The sequence below is a fragment of the Pongo pygmaeus genome, chromosome 19, assembly GCF_028885625.2.
Source record: "Pongo pygmaeus isolate AG05252 chromosome 19, NHGRI_mPonPyg2-v2.0_pri, whole genome shotgun sequence".
Taxonomy (NCBI): domain Eukaryota; kingdom Metazoa; phylum Chordata; class Mammalia; order Primates; family Hominidae; genus Pongo; species Pongo pygmaeus.
In genome coordinates this window covers 16,673,280-16,699,963 of record NC_072392.2, presented here as the reverse complement: position 1 = coordinate 16,699,963, position 26,684 = coordinate 16,673,280, and the positions used below count along the sequence as shown (strand labels likewise).

General features: G+C 38.2%; 1 protein-coding gene across 15 annotated transcripts in view; it reads left to right on the top strand.

Moving 5' to 3' along the window:
- Positions 1-26,684, top strand: part of NCOR1 (nuclear receptor corepressor 1) — a 183,432-nt gene that overhangs the window by 123,475 nt on the left and 33,273 nt on the right. For 12 of the 15 annotated variants that reach the window (XM_063656590.1, XM_063656592.1, XM_063656586.1 and 9 more), the window contains 13 exons: positions 3,803-3,963; positions 9,481-9,601; positions 9,699-9,800; positions 10,144-10,244; positions 14,435-14,603; positions 16,553-16,693; positions 17,848-17,931; positions 18,411-18,667; positions 19,552-19,912; positions 21,944-22,171; positions 24,373-24,582; positions 25,046-25,195; positions 25,877-26,002. In XM_063656590.1, the coding sequence (XP_063512660.1) occupies positions 3,803-3,963; positions 9,481-9,601; positions 9,699-9,800; positions 10,144-10,244; positions 14,435-14,603; positions 16,553-16,693; positions 17,848-17,931; positions 18,411-18,667; positions 19,552-19,912; positions 21,944-22,171; positions 24,373-24,582; positions 25,046-25,195; positions 25,877-26,002 (2,211 nt within the window). The remainder of the gene's footprint in view (positions 1-3,802; positions 3,964-9,480; positions 9,602-9,698; positions 9,801-10,143; positions 10,245-14,434; positions 14,604-16,552; positions 16,694-17,847; positions 17,932-18,410; positions 18,668-19,551; positions 19,913-21,943; positions 22,172-24,372; positions 24,583-25,045; positions 25,196-25,876; positions 26,003-26,684) is intronic. The other 3 variants (XM_054456644.2, XM_063656594.1, XM_054456639.2) reach the window with 1 other exon arrangement.

Genomic DNA, 26,684 nt, shown 5'->3' with positions numbered 1-26,684 from the left:
TAGTATGGGTATCATAATTTTAAAGCCTCAATATCTTTTATTGATCTGCTTTATAAAATGAGTTGTATTTGGGAAATGAAGAAACTGAACCAGGCTAGAGCCCCAAATTCTGAGACTCCAAACTGTGAATTGTATTTCTCTGTGTTAGTCACATTAATACACGTGGTTTAGATCTCAGTGGTATCCTAATTTTTAATCATAGTTCAGTCATCTTAAAACCAAATTGTAATTATACTTTTGATTAGTATGACATTAAGAATTTTACAGTTTGGTCGAAGGTGATGCTCTACAAAGTAGGGAAAGTTTATCCGAAGGTTGTTTTGTTTTATCTAATCTCCCTAGTGTATTCATCCTGTAATTTGTTTAACAAGTACCAGAAGTCTTTCCTTGAGTCTATCCTGTAGTTCAGTGTATAGGATAACCTTTCAAATAACATTTAAATGTTTGCAGTTAAGATGCTTGTGTCTAGAATGTTTGACAAAAATGGTTTAAATTTAACCTCATTTATAGAATGTGAAGAATAGTGATAGTATGGATTTATGTGTAAAGTATCACCAAATATTGGTATAGTCCACCTGAATTAGGGCCATAGTTTTTACTTTTCCCTTCATGGTCTCTTTTAGCAAGTAACAGGCAGCACTTGTTGTCCAACTATTTGGTTGTATTTATTTCTCTTAATGTGAATGGTATAAATAATTACTGTAGGTATGCCTATTTTAAGTTGCTTAAAGCTTTTCCCATCTGTAGAAGAGGTTGAAAAAAAACCTTAGAGAATTGTTTTCACTTACCAGTAACATTTACACGAGTTGACCTCTGCTTTACTGATAACTTTTAAGCCTCTTTTCTACAGTGAAGGAACTCAAACTTAAGCATATGGAGGTAGAGTTAGAATTGAACTTCTAATGCAAATTTAACAAAATTATCCAATTAAAATAAGAGTTAATGCTTCTATGTAACTGACCCTAGTTTGTTGCATGTTTATTTTGTTGCTGTTGCTGTTTTTCTTTTCCTGCTCTGGGTACATGGTGATTTAAATAGCTGTGTTTAGAACCATCCAAATTTCCATCGTTAAAAAAAAAAAAAAAAAACACACACTACTATGACCAGTGGATTTTTTTTTTTTTTTTTAAACATAGTTATAAACTTACTGGAAATGGTAAAATAATCAGACATTGGATTTTTAATACATTATCATATTAAATTCTCTAGGAAAGAAGTGGTGATTTTCTTTTGGAGTTGGGTTATTTCATAAATCTGTTTTCTCAGTATTAGGATACTTACTCTAATTCATTATATTAATATGTCAAAGAAGGAAAGAGTACCGTCATCTTGATGGATATCCCAGAGACATCTGAAATTCCACACCCAGTCCTTTAGTGAGACACTGTTGCACTGTGGTTTAGAGCTAGCGGTCCGGAATTATACTGCTTTTAAAAAAATCGCTGGTAGACTTTGATTGGGCAATTAGGTGCGATTTTTCTGAGCCTCAGTTTCCTCATCTGTAAAATGGTATTAATAATCACATTGGTCTTGAGGGCTAAATAGATATTGTATGTAATGCACACTGCCTAGCACTTGAATATCAGTTGATATTTTCGTAGTTGTTTCTGATTTTTAAAAGCACCTTACAAAAGATAGTGTAGTAAGGAAATAAGAGGTTTAGGTATTTGAAGGGAAAAGACAAATTATTTACAGGATAAGATTATTCACCTAGAAAGCCTAAAAGAATCAACTTAAAAGTTATTAGAGCTAAAAGGAAAGTTCATTAGGTTTTTCAGAAAAAATTATTACACAGAAATCCACATCTTTCCTGTATGTCTGCAGTAATCAGGTTTATTTATATAAACTCATATATATGAAAGAGATGGTTTTCTTACCAATATGACATATCTAGGAATAATTTTTAACAAGCAATGTATGGAACTATCTGACAAAAACAAGATTTCTCAACTAGAAAACTCATTAGTATAAAATGTCAAGTCACCTGTGTTTATTCATAAATTTAATACAAGTCTAATGAAAATTCCAGTTATTCTTTGTTTTGAGAGGAAGTACTTAAAATGATTTTAAATTTAGATTTACTTGGAAAGATAAATGGATACAACTAGGTAATGAAAATAATAAATAAAATGAGTGGGAATTTATTCTGACAGACATTAAAATGGTACAAATCTAAGTGGTCAGGGTTACAAATGAGTTTTACTTTGTGCTTTTTTGATTTTCAAAAATTACAGATGTTCCATTTTAAAAAGAAACTATATATTTTAAAGTCGTAATATGACTGCATTTCTGGTGTGCCCTTTAAAATATTTAAAGTTTCTTTATGCTTTATGTGGAGGTAACTTACATGATAAGTAATTTTCATTAGTATTATTGTAGTTATATTCATGGTTTTTATAAACTTATGTAGGATTTTTGGATTAGTTTGATCTGCATCTTTTGAAAGGCTTCTTCCATTTCTTAATTAAATATATTTCTGTGACTATTAGCAAGGAGTGAGCTTCAACAGGCTAATTATAAGACTTGCGAAATCCTCGCAAAGCTGATAACCTCCAGTCAGGCCAGATTTGAATTAACAGAATTGCTTGATAATCTGATGTTTGCCTCTTGTGATTTTATTGCTTGTGAAAACACTTGATTCTCCTTAAGAGGAAAGAGAAGTTCTTGTTCCTTTAAAGGGAAAACTCGTAAGTGAATTTTTGAGGATACACAGAAGATTTAGATTTACAGGATTTCTTAACTTCTCTGTGGGTGGATTTTGCCCCCAGGAGTTTTAGACTTTAATATTAGTTTATAGTCGGATCCGCCCCTGGATGGTGTGGGCTTGGTCCTTTCACACTTACTATTTTAATTTGGGGTTCTTCCTTTATTTTGATAACTTTAACTTTCATAGGAAAATCAGTCGCCTATATGCCTTATGCTGAGGTCAAACGTGCTCTAGAACAGAAAGCACAGATGCACAATACTGCAGCAAGGTCAGCCTCACCGTGTAGGCTTTCTCCAAGAGAAGTCAGTAAAGCCGCTCCACAGCCTGATATGAGTGCAGCCCGCTATAGTGTCCCGCCAGGTAAATATCACTCCTCTGTGCAGTGACTGCTGGCCATCCACCCACAGATGTTCCACGTGAGTGGTTTAATCTCGTGAATGAACTGCTCTTCCAGGACATGTCCTTGCTGTTTCAGAATGACTTTGTTTCTCTGCGTTCCATCATCAGTTGTATTTAGTTGAGTTCACTGGGCCACTGGGAAATTTGTGTTCACACATTTATACTGTGACATTGACTGGCTCTTCCTTTAAGAAGAGTACATGAATTTGTAAAAGTCTTCAGATCTCCCCATCCCCAAAATTCAAGTGTTCTGTGAGAGCCGGAATCAGTAAATGTTTCTCAGAATATGCAAGATGCAAAAAGGATGTATAACTGGTTGTCAGTCATGTCTGTGCATTCTATGAAGTAGTGTTATCAGCTGTTTTTAAGAAGTACCCTAAGAGTGATAGCGAGAGAGAAAAAATTTTTGAAGACTGATGTTTGCTATGCTAAGCAGAAGAAGTTTGAAATGAGCATCAGCTTGAAAGCTCTGGTTTGAAAGGGAGTTGAATATTTCAACCCCACAAATAGTATTTGTGACTTAAATATGTATACAGGCTTACGTGAATGAGAAATTTAAAATAGAAGTGTTCATTGTTGGTGTCATCTTACATTTCTTAATTAGTGATTTAAAAATTCAGGAATGACTGAGAGAGGTAACATGCTGTAAACTAGGAAATGGACTATTTTAAAATCATTTTTCTTTCCTTTTAAAAGTCCTTCAGCCTGCTCCACATCAAGTGATAACTAATCTGCCTGAAGGCGTTCGGCTTCCCACAACTCGACCAACCAGGCCGCCGCCCCCTCTCATCCCGTCATCCAAAACCACAGTGGCTTCAGAAAAACCATCTTTTATAATGGGAGGCTCCATCTCACAGGTGAAACGACTTCTCTTTACAGTAGATTTCTTGTTGAATATGGCTTTGTTAAAACTTGTCCCTCCTTCTTGCACTGATTTGTCAGAGTTCTAATAAATAATAATCTGTCTGAATATGAAATTTCAAGAGATAATGACCAGAAAATGCAGCAGTCACTGTACTCTTGCCACAAATCAGAATTTTCAATGAGTTATGTACCCAGATTGAGTGGTCATAGCATACCACCCATTTAATTACACTTGGCACTTGGCATACCACCTGGTTTAATTTACATCACTCTAAACTTACCAAGTTTTAAACTTAGTTTCAAACAGTAGAATATTTGTTCACTAACATATGGTAAAGGCTCTAAATATTAAATTGTAGGTGGTTAGTGTTATAATTTATTCTGACTTTGGCCACTAAATCTTTTTTCTGGTTCATTACTTTTTAAAAATTTAGATATGGTCTGGTCTTCACAGTTCCATCAGTTTTGACTAACTGTACATCAGTGGTGACACCCCTGTCAACTTATTGAACACTTCCGTCACTTCAGAAAGTTTTCTCATGTTCCTTCCCAGGCCATCTCCCCTTCCACTGCCTGAAGCAACCACTATTCGACTCCCTGTTGTTGTAGATTAGTTTTACCTTTTCTAGAACTTCCTGTGAATGGAATCAAACATGGTGTACTCTTTTGTGTCTGTCTTTAACCCAGCATAATGGTTTTAGGGAATTCATCCAGGGTTTTATGTAATCACTAGTTTCTTCCTTTTTATTGCTGAGTAATACCAGTTTGTTTATCCATTCTCCTGTTGATGAAAACCTGAGCTATTTCCAGTTTTTGGCAGCTATGCATAAAGCTGGGCATTCTTGTAATGGGTTCTTTGTGGACATATGTGTTTATTTTTCTTGTACAATTACCTGGGAGTGGAATTACTAGGTTTATGTATGTTTTATACTTTTCCAGAATGGTTCTACAATTTTATGCTGCCACTAGCAATGTACGAGACGTGATTGCTCCATTTGCTGTTGTCAAGTCTTGGTCATTTTAGTCATACTTGGTGTGTAATAATATCTTATTGTGGTTGTATTTTACATTTCCCTGACAACAAACAATGTTGGTCACTTTTCATGTGCTTATTGGCCATTTGTACACCTATGAAGTGACTATTTAAGTCTGATTATCTGTTTCTACTGGGTCTTTTTGATACTGTGTTGTGGGTCTTTATTATGGTTGAAAGTTCTCTGTTAGATATATGTATTACAAATATTTTCTCTGTTTTTTGTCTGTTTATTTTCTTACTGGTATTTTGATGAGAAGTTTCAAATTTTTATATAGTCTAAATATATATACACACTTTTTTCTCCTATGATTAGTTTTATTTTGCTGAGAAATCTTTGCCTGCTCCAAGGTTGTGAGATATTTGCCTGTGTTTTCTTCTGAAAGCTTTATAATTTTGGCTTTTATATTGAGGCCTGTGACCAGTCTTAAATTAATTTTTGTGTATAGTATGAGGTCAGGATTAACATTCATCTTTATTTAAATTTCTAGTTGAAAAATAGCACCAGTTGAAAATTCTTTTACTCATTTGATCGCTTTAGTTCCTTTGTTAGAAATCATTTGACAGTATATATGGGTCTGTTTCTGCACTGTCTCCATGCTGTTCCACTGATCTACTTGTTCATCCTTTTGTCAGTACCACAGTCTTGATTACTATAGCTTTATTGTGAGTCCTGAAATCATGTAGTATAAGTCTTCAGTGTTTTTGTTTTTCAAGATTGTTTTGGCTATTTGATGTCTTTTGCATTTTCATATAAATTATATAATCAGCTTATCAATGTCTGTCTCCCCCCTTTTTTTTGGTTCCTAAGTTTTATTCAAGAACTCATACAAAACATTCCAGGTAAATGAGTTTTAATCCTCATCTTCCTTCTCTTCTTTGTCCTGGTTAATTTGGAAGTAACATAATCCGAAATTCTCTTTGCTATTAGCAGCTATGCACGACCAATCACATAGCTTATTCTTCAGATATTTTTTGATGAGCTATTTCAAATACCCTTTGGAAAAAGGCACCTCAGAAGTTACGGTGCTTGTGTTCTTGCTCCTTTCAATAGTTACTACCCCTCCACCAAGATTCCCAGCTTTTCCATTCACTTTAATTCTGTCTTGGAGAAACTGCTCACAATTGGCAGCATCATCTACGGGGTAGGTCCAGTCAAGGGTATACTTCAGAACCTGCTTTTTTTCTTTTTTTGCCCCCACTTTTTCATGGGCACCTGGCAGCAGCAGAGGCAGAAACAATCTGTCAGTCTACTTAAAGAAAAAAAATTCTGCTGGGATCTCTTCTCTTCTCTTTTTTTTTCTTTTCTTTCGCCACTTCATTTATTTTATTTGCAGGAGTTGAAACATGTTTTAAAGGAGATTTTTATTTTTCCCCCCAAACATGAATCATTTAAGTAAAACCAACTTAACTATAGAAATGTAGCAAAGTAAGGGGAAAGTAGCACAAACCACCCAAGAGGCAAAGGTTGTGGGGAAGAGGTGGGTGCAGTGAGCATATAATATATGCATAAATGCTTTATGATTCACCTGCTCAGCACCGCCTCCCCAGAAGGCGAGCACAGGGAACCATTTTAAGAGGATGTTTCCCCCAAACATCTGAGAATGCTTCAAATTATAGTTCAAGGTTTAAAAGACCAAAAAAAAGAAAAAAAAAAAAGACCATGAACCACCCATCTGCTGGAACTTTTGTTGGGATTGTATTAAATCTATAGATCAATTTGAGGTAGAAATGGAAATCTTAACATCGAATCTTCTAATCTGTGAACTTGTATATCTTTTATCTATATCTCTCAGCAGCACTTTAAAGTTTTCACTTTAGAGATTTGTACATGTTTTGTTTGATTTATATTTGGCTATTTTATTCCATTAAATTTTGGGTTTTTTTTTTTTTTTGGACAAAGTCTTGCTTTGCAGTAGTGTGATCATAGCTCACGGTAGCCTCCAACTCCTGGGCTCAAGCGATCCTCCCACTTCAGCCTTCCAAGTGACTAGGAATTTTTTTTTTTCCTTTTTTTGAGACAGAGTCTTGCTGTGTTGCCCAGGCTGGAGTGCAGTGACGCAATCTCAGCTCACTGCAACCTCCACCTCCCAGGTTCAAACGATTCTCCAGCCTCAGCCTCCCAAGTAGCTGGGACTACAGGCGCACGCCACCCCGTCTGGCTAATCTTTTTGTATTTTTAGTAGAGACGGGGTTTCACCATGTTGGCCAGGATGGTCTTGATACAGGAATACTGAATAGTGAATTGGTGAACATGGACATGAATTTCTTGTTGCTCATCTTAGAAGGAAGGCATTCAGTATTTTACTGTTAGGCAAAATGTTAAGTTTTTCATGGATGTCTTTCATCAGATTAAAGATGTTTCCTTCCGTTCTTAGTTTGCTGAGACCCACCCCCACCCCTAGTTCTTATACTTTTTTAGCTCCAGAATTTCTATTTTGTTCTTTTTAATGATTTCTTTCTCTTTGTTGGTATTCTCTATCTGGTGAAATATCATTCTTGTACTTTCTTCTTTTTTTTCTTTTTCTCTCTCCTAGAACAATTCTGTTGCTCGGGCTGGAGTGCAGTGGCACAATCTTAACTCACTGTAGCATCAGTCTCCTGGGCTCAAGCAATCCTGCCTCAGCATCCTGAGTAGCTGGAACTACAGGCATGCACCACTATGCCTGGCTTTTAATTTTTTTTTTATTTTTTATGGAGACAGAGTCTTAATATATTGTTAAGGCTGGTCTCAGACTCTTGGCCTCAAGTGATCCTCCTGCCTGGGTTTCCCAAAGTGTAAGGATTAAAGAAGGCAGGCCACTGCACCTGGCCTCCTTTAATTTAGACATGGTTTATTTTAGTTCTTGGAATACATTTATAATAGCTGATTTAAAGTCTTTATTCCTGAGCCCAAAGCTCAGGAATATTTTCTGTTCCCTGCTCTGTTTCATATGTATGGCTCACACTTTCATGTTTCTTTGCGTATCTTATAATTTTTGGTCAAAAACTGGACATTTTGTATAATGTAGCAACTCTGGAACTTGGATCCCCCCCGCCCCCACTTTTCAGAGCTTGTTGTTTCTTTTGGCTGTTATTATTTGCTTAGTGACTTTTCTTAACTAATTCTGTAAAGTCTGTATTATTTGTTGTGTGTAGCCACTGAAGTCTGATTAACTTAGTGATCAGCTTATGCTTAGACAGAGATTTCCTTAAATGTCTAAAATCAGTAAAATCAGTCTTTGCTGAGGGGCGCTCTTTGTGTGTTGGGCACTTGACAGCTTTGCCTTAGTCTTTACTTCTTGGCGTGCAGAGCCTTAAGGGCAGCCTGAGTTGAGAGCAATGGGGCCTTCCCATGTCTTTCCTAGGCATGTTCATAGCCTTGCACATGCATGTAGCATTCTAGGTTCTAGGGAATATGTTGGAGCTTTTCAGACCCCATGAACATCTCATTCCCTGGCTTTTCCTTTTAAGTGTTTTGGTTAGCCTGTTGTTTACCCTGGCTGTTATCTACTGTCTCAGGCAGTGGAGAAGTTAATCAGTTGCCTCTGATTGTTTTTGACAAGCCTGCACCTCCTCTCCCACTCCAGTCAGGTCAGATAAAGACAGCTTTGTGAATGGAGTCTCCCAGAGAACCAACAGACAAGTCAAACAATGACAGTTACCTGGGAATGAGGCTATTAAGGAGCTCCAACCTTGCTCTTTCCCTTCTAGTGGCTACCAGGCAGCTGGTTTGCACTATGATTGAGCGCTTTTGGTTTTCAACACTACCATAGAGCTTGATCAGGAGAATGAGGATGGAACAAGTTAAAATGCCACAAAGCCCATTGTTTTTACCTAGATTCAGCTTTTTTTTTTTTCTTTTTTAAATAAATGTTTCCAGATTTCTACAAGCCTTTGGTTAATTTCCAGGGTTCTTTAAAAGTCAAGTCTTACATTGCTTGAGACTGGGAGGTGGAGGTTGCAGTGAGCTGAGATTGCTCCACTGCACTCCAGCCTGGGTGATAGAGCAAATCTCTATCTCAAAAAAAAAAAAAAAAAAAAGAAAAGAAAAGAAATAAAAGATTGATTCTTAAAATTTTTCCAGGTTTTCTTGTTGCTTTTATGGAAGAGAGTTTTTGGAAGTCCTTATTACTTTGCTGTATTTGCTGATACCACTCTCCATAGCATTTTTAGTTGGAATGAATATTAATAATAGTAGCTTACATTTTGATTGCAACATATAAGTGCTTTATTTATGTAATTTATTAATAGTAAATACTATTTACATGTAATGTATGGTAATTTTAGAAGACATATCCTACTCCCTTTAAATTTTTTTTATATTTAAGCAATCCATGATGAAGATTTTCTTGTTTTACAAAAACTATTCTTAGTTTTGGGTAGAAAGGGTATAATTTTTTTTTTTAAACAGAAATGGGAATGCTGACTTTGTGAAATTGACCTTGTGAAAAAACAATGTTTGTTTAATCTTTAAATTTTTTTTTTTTTTCCTTAGGGAACACCAGGCACTTATTTGACTTCTCATAATCAGGCTTCCTACACTCAAGAAACACCCAAGCCCTCAGTGGGATCTATCTCTCTTGGACTGCCACGGCAACAGGAATCTGCCAAATCAGGTCAGTGAGTTAATACAGTCATAATGCATCTACGTTTGTAGCATCACAGCCAGTAATTTAGTACTGGATTGCTTCATGTTTCTCTGTCTTTCCACAGCTACTTTGCCCTACATCAAGCAGGAAGAATTTTCTCCCCGAAGCCAAAACTCACAACCTGAGGGTCTGTTGGTCAGGGCCCAACATGAAGGTGTAGTCAGAGGTAAAATATGCTTGTTGGCAGAAATGTTAAACTTTTGTCCCCAATAAATTTATTAAAGTAAGTTATTAATATATTTTAATGGTGGGCTTTTTTAACTGTAGTCTTTAAATTCTAAATTTGTTTTCTTTCCACGTAAAAGTCATTTTAAAACCTTGAAGTTCCATCTTTCAGCAGTTCTTTAGTATTATTTTGGAAGTACATTTTAATAAAACAAACATGATGGGTTTTGTGCTGCTTTTTTCTTTTCTTCTTAGTTGAGTACTCTCCCAAGTAGGGGCTGTTTTTTTGTGTTTTGGGGCAGGGGCTGGGGGTGTAATTTGCTAATAGCTTTGTTTGTATTCAGGTACCGCAGGAGCCATACAAGAAGGAAGTATAACTCGGGGAACTCCAACCAGCAAAATTTCAGTGGAGAGCATTCCATCCCTACGGGGCTCTATCACTCAGGTTAGTCACGATCATCTCTGATATACTCAACAGCAGCTCAGGAAAAAATGATAAATAATTCTTAGCACTTTGGCTATTTTGTGGCTTAAGTTCGTTTTTCTGCGTTATGGGACTGGGTCTCAATGGTAGTAAAACCTAGATCTGCAAACTGTCTCCACAGAGACATTAATGTGATCATTTTGACTGCAAGCTATATTATGTATACTTTGGTTCATTTGAAAAGGTCACTTATTTGCAAACTGGAAAAAGAAATATGTTCTAATTGATGCACCTCTTATTGTCTTCCTGGAAAAGCTTTTACCGTGTGTTTAGCCTAAATAGAAATTGAGAAGAAAATCATTATGAATTATTTGCTTACTTTTGCCCTGGTGGAGAGGTAGTTCTAGAATCTCAGTATGTGAGCTGCCTTGTTAGAATCTAATGCTAAACCAGGAAATGTGGATGGCATTAACAAAAGCACCAGAAACCTTCCAATTTTGGGCTAAATAAATCACCAATTTTGATTAATAAAATTTCTCTCAGTTAGTTGTTAATTTTAACTTGATATTTTAAAAGTTCTTAGCCTCTTTATGTATACGCGTAAGAGGGAAAATTCTGTTTTGGGAAATCATTGTAAACAGAAACCTGTGCCTTGCATTTTCTAAAGTGTTCATTCATTGTCACAAGTTTTTTCTTTGCCGAATTGCTATCCTATAAGACAGTTGTTCTCGAAGTATGATCCCGACACCAGTAGCATCAGAATCACCTAGAAAATTGCTACACATATAAGTTTTCAGAGCTTACCGCAGATTTACTGAAACCCAACCCTCGTTGGTGGGGACTGGCAGTCTGTGTTTTCCCAAGCCCTTCGCTGATTCAGCTAGGGCTTTGCTGGCCAAGTGTGGTTTGTGCACCAAAGCATTGGCATCACTGGGAAGCTTGCTAGAATAATGCAGAAATGTCAGTCCCCACTCTAGATCATGTGAATTAAAATCCTCATTTTAATGAGGTTCCCAGGTGATTTCTTTCTGAAATGTAGTTTACATACTACTTCCTTGAGTGGTTAAGTTAAAAACAGAAGAAAAGAAAGTTACATACTGACTCTTAAAATCTCTCTTTTTAGGCCAGGCGTGGTGGCTCACGCCTGTAATCCCAGCACTTTGGGAGGCCAAGGCGAGTGGATCACGAGGTCAGGAGTTTGACACCAGCCTGACCAACATGGTGAAACCCCGTCTCTACTAAAAATACAAAAATTAGGCGGGCATAGTGGTGTGCGCCTGTAATCCCAGCTACTCAGGAGGCTGAGGCAGGAGAATCACTTGAACCTGGGAGGTGGAGGTTGCAGTGAGCTGAGATTGTGCTACTGCACTCCATCCAGCCTGGGTGGCAGAGCAAGACTCCGTCTCAAAAAAAAAAAGTCTCCTTTTCTATTGGCTCAGTGTGTTTCTGTTTTAACAGCAAGTTAATACTTTAATATGGACAGAGGGAAGTAAATGGGCCTGTATGTATTATTCTTTCTCTTCACTCTGGCATCCAAACTGTGGGAAGAAAGAGTATGAACTGGGCCAAAGGGGACTAAATTTTATCTGTTTAAAATCTGTTTGTGCATTTGACATGAGTACTTCTGAAGTGGGTGTTAAGGATTTCTAGACACTTACTAATGAGTTCACTTAATGACTGGACAAGTAAATGTATGTCTCTTATCGCTTTTCTTAAGCATATGGTATCAGATTGTGCTCTCTAGGGTTTTAGCAGTCCTCAGAGTATAGTGGTGACCCTAAATGTGTGAGTAAACTCAGTCTAGGCCTCTAACTCCTATTTTATGCCAAGCTACTCTCTCTTGCAAAATGCTCTACGTATTAGGTTCTATGAACAATTTTCCTTGAAGGAAGGGCTTGCTGCTTAAAGGAAGGGTAAAAAGAATCATGGTCATTGGCAACCCCAGAGGAGGATTGATGATGGTGAAAATATAGATAACCTGACCTAAACTGAATCAGTGTCACAACATGGAGGCATCCAAAGGCCTAACAATCTAGTAGTCAGTTTGATATTTGAAAGTTATTTTTCCCTCATATCACAATTTGAGAGAAAGTTGTAGTACTCTAAATTTAAAACTTACTTTATCATCTTATTTTTATTAGAAAATTTATATTAGGTTGGTGCAAAGATGTGATTTCGGACTGTGAATTTTAAATCATTATAACTAGGCTCAAACACATCTTTATCAAAATAGGAACCATTACAATCAACACATTTTTGCCAATGAGAAATAATCTTGTTTATTCCTGTAGCATAAAAATACATGCTTTGAGATTCGACAAACTCTTAGAAAGCATTTTCTTTCTCTTTTCTCTTTTCTTTTCTCTTCCTCCCTTCCTTTTCTTTCCCCTCCCCTCCCCTCCCCTCCCCCTCCTCCTCTCCCTTCTCCTCTCCTCTCCTCCCTTCTCCTCTCCTTCCCTTTCCTTACCTTTCCTTTCCTTCCTTTTTGCTTGCTTTCTTTTTTGACAGAGTCTTGCTCTGTTGCCCAGGCTGGAGCGTGGAGTACAGTGGTGCCATCTCAGCTCACTGCAACCTCTGCCTCCAGGGTTCAAGTGATTCTCCTGCCTCAGCCACCCAAGTAGCTGGAATTACAGGTGTGCGCAGCCCTACCTGGCTAATTTTTGTATTTTTAGTAGAGATGGGGTTTCACCATGTTGGCCAGGCTGGTCTTGAACCCCTGGCTTCAGGTGATCCGCCCGTCTCGGCCTCCCAAAGTGCTGGGATTACAGGCGCAAGCCACTACACCCAGCCATGGAAAGCATTCTGCTGGTTGTGGAAGAATTTTCCCTGCATAAAGTTGTCGAGATGCTTGAATAAGTGGTAGAGAGAGAGGTCAGGTGAATATGGCAGATGAGGCAAAACTTCGTAGCCCAATTCATTCAATTTTTGAAGCATTGGTTGTGTGACACAGGTGTTGTCGTGGAGAATTGGGCTATTTCTGTTGACCAGTGCTGGCTGCAGGCATTGCAGTTTTCAGTGCATCTCATTCATTTGCTGAGCATACTTGACATATGGTAATGGTTTTGCCAGGATTCGGAAAGCTGTAGTGGCTCAGACTGGCAGCAGACTACCTTTTTTTGGTGCAAGTTTGGCTTTGGGAAGTGTTTTGGAGCTTCTTCTCAGTCCAGCCACTGAGGTGGTTGTCGCTAGTTTTTGTATAAAATCTACTTTTCATCGGATGTCATGATCCAATTGAGAAATGGTTTGTTGTTGCCTAGAATAAGAGAAGACACTTCAAAAAGACAGTTTTTAAAATTTTCGCTCAGCTCATGAGGCACCCACTTACTGAGCTTTTTCACCTTTCCAGTTTGTTTCAAATGCCAAACAACCATAGAATGGTTGACGTTGAGTTCTTTGGCAACTTCTCGTGTAGTTGTAAGACGATCAGCATCAATGATTGCTCTCAGTTGGTTGTTGTCAACTTCCGATGGCCAGCCACTATGCTCCTCATCTTCAAGGCTCTTGTTTCCTTTGTAAAACTTCTTGAACCACCACTGCACTGTATGCTTGTTAACAGTTCCTGGGCCAAATGCATTGTTGATGTTATGAATTGTCTCTGCTGCTTTACGACCCATTTTGAACTTGAATAAGAAAATCACTTGAATTTGCTTTTTGTATAACATAATTTTCATCGTCTAAAATAAATATAAAACAGCAAGTAATAAGTCATTAACAAAAAACAAAGTGACAAATGCACATTAAAATGATATATTACATAACTACATTCAAAAGAAAACAAGAACTTAACCACATTTATTTAAGAATGTATTCCAGTATCAAACGGCAAATTTCAACAATGCAAAAACTGCAATTACATTTGCAACAACCTAATAAAAGCTGTTACATTTACTTGGTTTTAGTCCTTAAGAGAAACTTCTGAGAGTTAAATCCTGTAATAGAGTCCTCACATGAAGGTGAGAGCAAAGTTGATTTCACCTAATATACCTGTCATAATTTTAAGTGTTATGTGGCTGAGTTGAAGGATGAAGGTACAAGATGTCTTCATGTTGATAAAAATTCAATGTCTAATTTCCTTTCATGTATGTGTGCTTTCTTCTTTGAAGCTATAGATTAGCCAGACTCTGTTATAGGTTAAATTTTCTGAGCACTTTGTGTTTTCCCTAAACTCGAGTGAGTGACTCCTCTGCTATTTATGCTTGATTTGATGGCAGGGCACCCCGGCTCTGCCCCAGACTGGCATACCAACAGAGGCTTTGGTGAAGGGGTCCATTTCTAGAATGCCTATTGAAGACAGCAGTCCTGAGAAAGGCAGAGAGGAAGCTGCATCCAAAGGCCATGTTATTTATGAAGGCAAAAGTGGACATATCTTGTCATATGATAGTAAGTATTATATGTATGCACCAAAGCCAGTATTACAATATGTGCTAAAAACATAGGCTTGGGTTTTCCCACATTTCTGCTATCTGGAAGTCAGTTTATCTTTGCTGAGCCTATGTTTTCTCTCAGTAAATGGGGTTAGTAATACTTGTCTCATGAGAATTTTGTGAATATCAGCTCAGTCAATGAAAAGTAATTAACAACACAGAGCTCATATTAAATGTTCCATAGGTGGTAGCTAAGATTATCGACTGTGGTCAGTCAGTTTAGCTTAGGTAAAGAGCCTTTGTTGAACTTTAATGGAATACTTTTATTTTGAAGAGATTCATGTTTTATGAATTAAGAATTAGAGGGTAGATAGGCTGGGCGCGGTGGTTCACGCCTGTAATCCCAGTACCTTGGGAGGCCGAGGCAGGCGGATCACAAGGTCAGGAGATGGAGACCATCCTGGCTAACATGATGAAACCCCGTCTCTACTAAAAATACCAAAAAAATTAGCCGGGCGTGGTGGCGGGCGCCTGTAGTCCCAGCTACTCGGGAGGCTGAGCCAGGAGAATGGCGTGAACCCGGGAGGCAGAGCTTGCAGTGAGCTGAGATTGGGCCACTGCACTCCAGCCTGGGCGACAGGGCGAGACTCTGTCTCAAACAAACAAACAAAAAGAATTAGAGGGTAGATAATATTCTGATAATCTTGATAAGAATATTAAATACTCCTTAATAAAACTATTTTAATGTCTATGTACTTTTTTTTAGATGTATTCTTGTTATATTTTCTCAGTAGTATTTTATAAGAATGACTCAAATGTGATAGAAATATTAGCCAAAGTTTTGACTGAGTTTGAGTTCTTATTTGCACCTGACTCTGTGACCTTGGAGTAGTCATTAGCTATGCTTTCTTTCTCTTCCAATACAAAGAAATAAAGTATGTGTGTACATAGTGCCAGATGCTGCAAAACGCTTGATAGCATTCTTGTTTCCCTCTCCTTTACACGTCTGGCATATTATGATTAACATTTTGTTTTTGGGGTTAAGAAATTAATAATGTACGTTGTCCAAATCAGAAGTCTACACACCTCTGTTTCTTTCCACATCCACCAAATCACTAAGCCATTACTGTTTATTTTCCTAAAGTGTCTAGAATCCATCCATTACTCTGTATTCACCACTGTCACCATCATCTTTAACCCAGCAGCCACCTAACTCATCTCCCTACCTTCAGTCTCACCCATATTCAAAGTGTGTACCATGTCACTCCTTGATTGATTTTTCCATCACCCTTGATATAACTGCAAGCCCCTACCTTAGCTTTATAACCCCTCCAGGAGCTGCTTTCAGCTTAGCTCTTCACATTTTTCCCTTCTCACTTTTCCCTTTAGTCCCCTATATTTACCTCCCCCCCAGTCTTCCTCCCAACTCCACTCTACACATTAGCCAGTTACCAAGCTTATGTTCTTTTAATGTACCTTTCTCTGTCTCACCTTGGGGTCTTTGTGTTCATTGTTCATACTGCCTGTACTTTTTCCTCCTATTACCTTTGACATGAACAACTCTTATTCATCCTTCATTCTCAGCTTACACATTGCTTTCTCTGAGCAGGCTTATCTGAACCTGAAGGTGTTAGGTTTCTCTCCTAGCATTTTCATAGCACATTATACTTCTCCTTTCATAGCTTATTGTACTACATAATCTGTACCTACCACTATTGGGTAAGTTTCATGCAGAAACTTGGTTAATCTTATCTGCAAAGCTAGCTTATGCCTAGCACACAGTAGGCATCAATAAACATATTTGAATGAATGAAAATATTTTCATGAATCATCTACACATATTTTATTGTAGGTTATGACAAGTTTTAATATTATTATTTTTATAAGATAGACTATGAAATTAACCTATTTACTGTACATTGTATACCATGTGCTCTGAGCAAGTCTTGTTTGTGTATTCTGTAGATATTAAGAATGCCCGAGAAGGGACTAGGAGTCCGAGAACAGCTCATGAAATCAGTTTAAAGAGAAGCTATGAATCAGTGGAAGGAAATATAAAGCAAGGGATGTCAATGAGGGAGTCTCCTGTATCAGCACCGTTAGAGGGTAAAGCATTGTTTTCAGAATGTTATTTTGTTACATGTTATTTTATATAGTAATTTTGCATTGTTGAATTAAGTTGTATGCAATTTCTGTCATTTCCACCTGAAATGTATATTTATATTAAGTTTATATCTGTATATAAAGTGGCACATAACAATGGAAGGAAGTAAAATTTAAGCGTAATTGGTCATATCATAGGTTACTATTAGAATGTCCATATTTGAATGTTCATGCAATTTGCAGATTATTCCTGTTTCAGCTAAGTGAGTTAAAAAAGGCAAAGTTTATTATGAGAACTTCTTTTTGAATCGTGAGACAGATAAAGTGGTGTAATGGATAAAGACATGAATTTAAATTTCAGCTTCACCCCTCCGTGGTAAATTCCTCTGAGCCTGTTTCTTCCTCTGTAAATTAAGGGATCGTACCTAACACTGTGTGAGGGTTGGAGGCAGGTGTCTGAACTGGTGCTACTCATGTGATATGCCTTCAGTACATGATCAGTATGATTTTGTTTTGTTAATGGCCCACTTTGTTTAAATCTTAACCTGCCTCAACCAATTTTAAGCTAGATGAAGTACTAAAAGCAGGGTAAGTCCTGTGTAATTTTCTAAGAGCTATATTTTTCTGTATGTTAAAAAAAAAACCACACTTTTACTGTAAATATGTGTGGTTATTTCTAACCCTTGATTTATATTTATCAGCAACAATAATGTGAAACTTCTTAGGAGGTTATTTACAACTCTTTCATTTCAATTTGCATGTTTCATTTAATACATTTTCCCTATTTTTATGGTATCCATATTTCCTGTTTTCCCTTTATCAGAAGTATATTTCAAACCTAAGCAATGGTTTCCAATCCTATATCTTCTTTCCTCTTGATAAAGAAGTGTTGGGATTTTAGATTTAACTTTGAAGGTATCTTTCCTTTTCAACCTTTCATTAGATGCCTTTGGTGGCCATTTTTTATTTAGGAAAATATTTACAAAGGACTGTGTGATGTCATATTAGGTACTTCTGGATAGTTCACAAACTTAAATTGATATTCTTTCCTTCATAGAGCATTTATCAAAAACATATACTTTAAGAACAGCATTCAGTATATGTGAGTTGACATATACATTATGTTGAATAATTGAATTGCTTTCTTGTTTTGGAAGGGCTGATATGCCGAGCATTACCCAGGGGGAGTCCTCATTCTGACCTCAAAGAAAGGACTGTATTGTCTGGCTCCATAATGCAGGGTAAACTTTCTGCTTGTTTTGCATTTTTATTTATAACTGCCTCCCTGGCAAAATAGTTTGACATTAATTTACAGTGTATTTCTGCTTTTCAAGATATTTTCCCTTTTGAAATATTAAAGTCTTGGTTATTACTTTTCTGCCTCTGAGCTACATAATTTATTGGAAGATGATAGTTGCTTAATCTTTTAATATAGAGATATCTTTATTATGCCAGAACTATTCTGTGACTATTATGAATGATGCATTAATATCATATCTCAAGCAACGCTAAAGAAATAATGATTGATGAATACTGATTTGAGGATCTACTGTAAACAGAAAGTTAATTAGAAACTACAAGATGTCAAGGCATTATTTTAAATTATGTTAAAATATATGTAACAAAATTTACCGTTTTACCCATTTTTAAGTGCACAGTTCGGTGGCATTGTTGTGCAACCATCAGCATTATTTTAATGTTTCCGGAATTCTTTTTCAAGGGACACCAAGAGCAACAACTGAAAGCTTTGAAGATGGCCTTAAATATCCCAAACAAATTAAAAGGGAAAGTCCTCCCATACGAGCATTTGAAGGTGCCATTACCAAAGGAAAACCATATGATGGCATCACCACCATCAAAGAAATGGGGCGTTCCATTCATGAGATTCCAAGGCAAGATATTTTAACTCAGGAAAGTCGGAAAACTCCAGAAATGGTCCAGAGCACACGGCCGATAATTGAGGGTTCCATTTCCCAGGTAACTAAGTTTTGGCTCTTTTTGTCAGTAACTGATATTTATGGAACATTTAAAAAAGTGTGACTTAATAATTATAAGTCGTTCTTAAGATGTCAGACCTCCTGGAAGTAAACATGAAAGTTTCCTGTACCCTTTTTTTTTTTTTTCCTCTGTGGACCAGGCTGGAGTGCGGTGTGTGATCACAGCTCACTATAGCCTTGACCTCCTGGGCTCAAGCGATCCTCCCACCTCAGCCTCCCGAGTAGCTAGGACTACGGGCATGTACCACCACACCCAGAATTTTCGTATTTTTGTAGAGACAGGGCTTTGCCATGTTGACAAGGCTGGTCTCGAACTCCTGAGCTCAAGTGATCTGCCCGCCTCAGCATCCCAAAGTGCTGGGATCACAGGCGTGAGCCACTGCGCTTGGCCTTTGTGTAATGGCACGATCTTGGCTCACTGCAACCTCTGCCTCCCGGGTTCAAGCGATTCTCCTGCCCCAGCCTCCCGAGTAGCTGAGATTACAGGCACCCGCCACCAAGCCTAGCTAATTTTGTATTTTTAGTAGAGACAGAGTTTCTCCGTGTTGGTCAGGCTGGTCTCGAACTCCTGACCTCAGGTGATCTGCCCACCTCAGCCTCCCAAAGTGCTGGGATTACAGGTGTGAACCACCATGCCTGGCCTTGTGTACTTCTTATCATCAGGTTTTCTTATGTCTATAGCATGGAGTGTGGAATGTGGGAAAGTATGCAGCTTGGGATCAGTGGGGTTGTGATTGAGATTTGCAAACAGACCAAAAAAGGTCACCACAGTGAACTGTAACTGCCATGGGCCAGACATAGACCTGAGATAGAAAAGTAGCCAGATGACTTTGCCACCTGTAATGTTTGTTTCTTTCCCTTTAGGGCACACCAATAAAGTTTGACAACAACTCAGGTCAATCTGCCATCAAACACAATGTCAAATCCTTAATCACGGGGCCTAGCAAACTATCCCGTGGAATGCCTCCGCTGGAAATTGTGCCAGAGAACATAAAAGTGGTAGAACGGGGAAAATACGAGGATGTGAAAGCAGGCGAGACAGTGCGTTCCCGACACACGTCAGTGGTAAGCTCTGGCCCCTCCGTTCTTAGGTCCACACTGCATGAAGCTCCCAAAGCACAACTGAGCCCTGGGATTTACGATGACACCAGTGCACGGAGGACCCCTGTGAGTTATCAAAACACCATGTCCAGAGGCTCACCCATGATGAACAGAACTTCTGATGGTATGTTACTTTTGTTGCTTGATCTGATCCTTTTTATTGCATTTAGAAAAAAAAAAAAAAAAAAACAACCTTTGTCAAGTAGTAAATATCAAATTGTCAGCTTTAGAGTATCCCAAGATCTGCAGGTCGTGCTTGATTCTAGGAGTATGGAAGGCTACTAATTTAAAAGTAGGCATAATTTAAGTAAAATACCTAATATTTAAGTCAAGTGCAGATTACGATGCAGTCCAGAAATGCTATAGAGTAAAGTATATTTTTAGAGTGGATTTTCAGCCAATTGCATAAGGTTTTCGGGAAGTCAGTTTTGACATTGTTCCTTCAGCGGCAGTGTGGTGTGAAAGCTGAAAGTAGCCTCTGGAACAAGACTTCGTAAGCTTGAATTAACATTCTTACTGCATCAACTCAGATGAGTTACTTAGCTTTTTTGTAGCTTAGTTTCCTGATCTGTAAAATCATAATGTAACATTAAGACCTACCTCTCTGGATTGTTACGAAGATCAAATAAGGTAGTACATGTAAAGAACTTAGAATGGTGCCGAGTATTTACGAAGGGCTCGATAAATGTGAATTATTCCTGTTGGTGTTATTGTTGTTATTATTGTTGTCACTATAACCCTATGCTACTGGCAGCTACATCAGTTGAGAAGTGATTTTTACCAAGTGGTCCCTATCAACCTGAAGCCCTTAAAAATGCATCCACTTACCATTTTTTATTATAATACAAATTTATTGGTGGGTCACATGGTAAGTCCTGGGCTGGGCACTGCGAGCTGTAGAAGAGTGTTTTGGCAGGTGTGAGAGGTGTAGCACAGAATGAGGAGAAGGGGAAGTCCTTGTTAGGGATAGGGAGATGAGTCCAAATGCTTGTAGCTTTAGTTTTGATGGCGAATTGCCCTGCAGAGGGAAGGGCACTCCATATTTGAGCACGCTGGGACTTGGAAAGGGATGTGATAAACCAGTGTGATTTCTTTCTTTGGGCAGGCAGATTTGTTTGATTGTGGTAAAGTTTATAGTATCAAAATATTAGTAATTAGATGTGATGGTTACACAACCATCATGCTTGTACTTAATGCCACTGTGAATTGTACCCTTTAAAATGGCTAACATTGTAAATTTTATGTTATGTATATTTTACCACAGTTAAAAAAAATTGAGGATGGCTGGGTGTGGCAGCTCACACCTGTAATCCCAGCACTTTGGGAGGCCGAGGTGGGCAGATCATGAGGTCAGGAGATTGAGCCCATCCTTGCCAACATGGTGAAATCCTGTCTCTACTAAAAATACAAAAAAAATTAGCTGGGCATGGTGGCACACTCCTGTAGTCCCAGCTACTCGGGAGGCTGAGGCAGGAGAATCGCTTGAACCCAGGAGGTGGAGACTGCAGCGAGCCAAGATCACGCCACTGTACTCCAGCCTGGGCGACAGAGCAAGACTCTATCTCAAAAAAAAAAAAAAATTGAGGGTGATGGCTAATAAGTGTTTGAATATATATTTATTGGTGGGACAATCTGACCACTCTGAATAACATCATTTAAAAGAAGAGAGGCTGGAGTAGGGAGGAGATAGATATTGGTGAAGTAATGAGAAAGTCATTGTGGAAGAACAGAGCAAGGAAAAAATGAGTGAAACTAGTGATTAATGGGTAGGAAGGAGGTTGCATAACACAGGCAATGAGAGAAAACTGAAGTTTACTACATGTGGGGACAAAATAATTTAGAATGTTAAAGTCATACAAAAAACAAAATTATTCATAATGAGATTTAAAGAAGAGTATTGAATTTTATTTTTAATGTTACATAAGGTGGTAAAATACTGGTGCTATGATCCGAAAGGTGACAGTACTCTGCAAATCTCAGTTTCTACTAGTTGTTTACATTTTCGTATTTTGCAATATTGAATGTTAAATGTTGAGGGGAAAGAGAAGATCCAAATACATGAATATAGTCTGTATTTGAATGGTTGAGAAATGGACAAATATTATCATATTTGCAAGTTTCTTAAGAACTTGTGGCATTGGCTCTTTTTTTCCAGTTACAGTTTCTTCTAACAAGTCTACCAATCATGAAAGGAAATCGACACTGACCCCTACCCAGAGGGAAAGTATCCCAGCGAAGTCTCCAGTGCCTGGGGTGGACCCTGTCGTGAGCCACAGTCCGTTTGATCCCCATCACAGAGGCAACACTGCAGGAGAGGTTTATCGGAGCCACCTGCCCACGCACTTGGATCCAGCCATGCCTTTTCACAGGGCTTTGGATCCTGGTAAACACAAAATATAGTGATAATTTATGGCAAATAAATATGCCACCTGTATGACTTTTCAGCTTTCTATTGTTGTACAATTTAGTACAATTGCAAGTATCATTAATGTACAGCTCAGTGAATTTTCACAAACTAAATTCCCCCATGTTACCAGCACCCAGATCAAGAAATAAAATCTTTATCAGCACCCGGTAAAGAACTAAAAATAATAGTATATGAAAAGCTCTCTTATCTGATGGCACTTGGTGAAGCTAGTTGAAAAAGTGGGTTAATGTGAATATTTTAAAATGACAGAGGTATACCTTAAACATGTTAACTTACAGCATAAATAGACGTTCATTTACCAGAACTCTGATCTAAGGCCAAGGCTTTTTCATAAACAAGTGATTAAACCTCACTGTCTTATATAAAAGAAATTCTTTTTTTTAAGTACAGCTAGAACTTCCAAGTAAAGACACTTCCAAGCAATCTAAATACAGAATCCTTCTAGATTTTTTTTCCAGCCTTTTAAAGTTGTCTAGTCCACACCTGATTCAACTTCTATATCAAGTCTTTCCAAAGCTATTAGTTTTCAGAGAAACCACTCTTCATTCTTCCTTGATTTACAAATTATGTCATTAAGTTACATAATTCTACTAACAAGTACAGCTGGAAGAAACTTTAGAACACCACTGACATTGGTAGACAGAATCTGATAGGTGCAGACGTGCAGGTTTCTAGAGAGCAGTCTGTGCTGGGCAGAGGGCACTGTGTTTTACACAGGGAGGGGAGAGGAGCAGTCACATCGGTCGGTACAGAGAGGCTCGGCTGGGCTGTTATAATCTGCAGGACCAGCAGCTGCACCTTGTCCTCCCAGGGTGCAGTCCATGCTCTTCCTTGCTGCCATTGGCTGAGCCCAGTCACACATGTGTTTTCTGCTCAGACCTCTGGCCTAAATAAACTCTTTGCTTAATAAGTATCCTTCAGGTGCAAATTAGGACACAGAATACTTGTGCCTCACTTTGGTCCTTAGAGAAGAATTTTTCATTATCAGTATGCTAAATTTTAAAATAAGAATTCTAAGGGTTATTTACATTTCATAATAGCAAAGTAACTGTGGGAAATATTTTATCTAAAAGCTGTGTAAATGCCATCAAATTATTTGTCATTTGACAACACTGTTTCAGAGGAGCCCAATACCTGTTACTTAGGGCACTATCTCCCAGATTGTGTCAGCTGACAGACTTACCTAGCTTCTAGATGAAGGGGAAGCAAATATTCCAGAAAACATGTTATTTGTTTTTCTAGGGAGAACATATACATATAAAATAGGTCACTCAAGTTCTCAGACAAAATGGAATGTTTCTAGTTTCTATTTAGTGTTTATCATAGTCTTCATTTTGTAGTGGTTTCATTTGCTTGTTTTTGAGCCTGAGTTGGATTATAATGTTTTGAGGAGAGAGACATTATCTACTTTTTAACACGCCTACCCGTTCCTCGTGTCTTGTGTCTTGTGTCATTCTCTCACTTAGGGGTTGCTAAAAACTACAGCTTTTTGGCGAAATCCTGTTGCCACTTGTGTTTGTAAATAAAGTTTTATTAGGATACAGCCACGCCATTTATTCTTTTCTTCTGTAGCTCTTTTTGTGCTACAGTGACAGAGTTGAGTAGCTGTGACAAATGCGAAATGGCCCACAAAGCCTAAAATATATTTACCATTTGGCCCTTTATGTAAAAAGTTTGCCAATCTCTGCTCCAAACACATGGACTAATTAAATGCTTATAGTCTATAATCATTTTCACCCCCTGGAGAGTAAAGTTACTGATTGCCACAAAGTGTTTTCGTATACATTTCTGTTGGTTGTATTGGATGATCAGTACTATAAAAACAATTTTATTTTCAAACACAACTCTTGCAGATGCCAGGTAAAAATATAATAAAGTTACATGTCAAAGATCGAAAGTAAAACTACTTGAGAAGTTTTTGGCTACTGTTATCCTTCCCCTTTTCTATTACATCTCAGACATTAGAATGAATTAGAATTGATATTGCTAATATATCAAGGTCTAAAATAAATCCACCTTAATCCTTGTAGCTAAGTAAAAGTTCCATGTGCACTAGCTCAGCACGTGATTTTTCTCTACTCTTTTGTACATGGTGTTTAGCAAATGCATTTCAGCCAGGACAAAACTCAGTGCCTCTCTTTCATTCTCTCAATCAGCAGCGGCTGCTTACCTATTTCAGAGACAGCTTTCACCAACTCCAGGTTACCCAAGTCAGTATCAGCTTTACGCAATGGAGAACACAAGACAGACAATCTTAAATGATTACATTACCTCACAACAGATGCAAGTGAACTTGCGTCCAGATGTGGCCAGAGGACTCTCCCCAAGAGAGCAGCCACTGGGTCTCCCATACCCAGCAACGAGAGGTGTGTGTCTTTGCATTTCAGAATTTATTGTGTTTACCTAGTGTTTCTTAGGTACTCAATAAATACTTGTTGAATGAATGATGGAAAGAAAGAAAGAAAAGAACACTATATCCTTCTTCCCATAGACTTTTTAGCCCAGAGACATACATTGAGACAAGGTGTTTTGGTGAATACTGAAATTAACTAAACCAAATCCTTGTGCTGAGTATTTGTAATCCATGTCTTACAAATTTGCTCTCTTTAATCTGCCCATACTTTGAGGTTACTGATGTGAAGTACAGTCTTTAATATCCTTCTTTAGAGTTAAAGAATGTCTTAAAAAGTAATGATGATAGTAAACATTTTTATTTATATTATGTACAAATTACCCTTGATTCACAGAGATAGACAAAATCCAAAAATCATGTATGGTTCTGTACCTTTAGAATAACACTTAACATAAATTGTATTGTCTTTTGGATAGGAATCATTGACCTGACCAATATGCCTCCAACAATTTTAGTGCCTCATCCAGGGGGAACAAGCACTCCTCCCATGGACAGAATCACTTATATTCCTGGTACACAGATTACTTTCCCTCCCAGGCCATACAACTCTGCTTCCATGTCTCCAGGTGAGATTCTACAGTTACACACCTCTCTAATAGAACCATCGTGTTTACATTTTTACAACATAGCCTTTTAAGGTATCTTGGGCAATTTTTCCTCATTTGGTTTCTTGTTTTTCTTTTAACATTTAATAGTAGTTCTTATGTGCCAGCTGTCACTAGATACCTTAGAAATGCCTTAAAAGCTTATGTTATGCTTCAGTTCTTATCCAGGACTCTTAATAAAACAAACTTCTTTTTCTCTTTTCTTGTTTTTTTTTGTTTTTGTTTTGGAGACAGAGTCTGGCTCTGTTGCCCAGGCTGGAGCGCAGTGGTGTGATCTCAGCTCACTGCAACCTCCATCTCCCAGGTTCAAGAGATTCTCGTGCCTCAGCCTCTGGAGTAGCTGGGATTACAGGTGCGCGCCACCACACCTGGCTAATTTTTTTTGTGTTTTTAGTAGAGACAGGGTCTCACTATGTTGCCCAGGCTGGTCGTAAACTCCTGGCCTCCGGTGATCCACCTGCATTGGCCTCCCAAAGTGCTGGGATTACAGGTGTCAGCCACTGCACCCAGCCAAAACAAACTTCTTATATCCCAAATTTGAAGCTTTTTGAAAAATTTTCAGTCACTTAGAATTTCGGAATTGTTTGATATACTCAGTCAGTTGATATTTTTTTCTTTAAGCTGCAGGTTTGTGTTTTACAGGACACCCAACACACCTTGCAGCTGCTGCAAGTGCTGAGAGGGAACGGGAACGGGAGCGGGAGCGGGAGAAGGAGCGGGAGCGGGAACGGATTGCTGCAGCTTCCTCCGACCTCTACTTGCGGCCAGGTCAGTGAAAGAAACTGCTCGTCCATTCTCTGGACACATCTTAGTAGTCTTGTACACTGTGCTTAATGCTGCACACAAAAAGTTTTGATGGAAACAAAAATTCTAAGACAACGTTATTTCAGGCCCCAAGTGAAAAACAGGTGAAAGTGCTGTAGCAGCTGAGATGGTGGAAACATGAATTTTACACAGAAAAATGTTTTCATGATGAAGGTATCATTTTTATTTGGTGCAAACAGTGGACTGTGGTTGGGCCTGAAGATATTGGTCACAGAGCTTTGAAGGCTGAAAGAACAGCCCTAGCAAAAACTCCTAGATGTGAAGGTGTTGTTGAGCTTGAGTTTAGAGGAGGAATGGAAAATACAGTTAGCAGCTTGTGTAGCATCTTGAATTACAATGAAATGTTGTGTCCAGGAGGCAGGTGACATGATCAGAGGGACATTTACACATGAGTGGAATAGATGGATTAAAACCCTGAAGGGTGGGTATGGCTGGTCCCAGAAGGCCAGTGAGACTCTCAGTAGTTCATGTGCGTCCTAATGGCAGCCTGGAATACTTTACACTGGGAATGGCCAGAAAAGAACTGCTGGGAAGAATATCACTGTAGACTCAAAGGGACTTAACTAGATATAGGGAGTGAGAAAGAGACGAGAAACAAGATTAGCCTGCAATAAAGATACAGCAT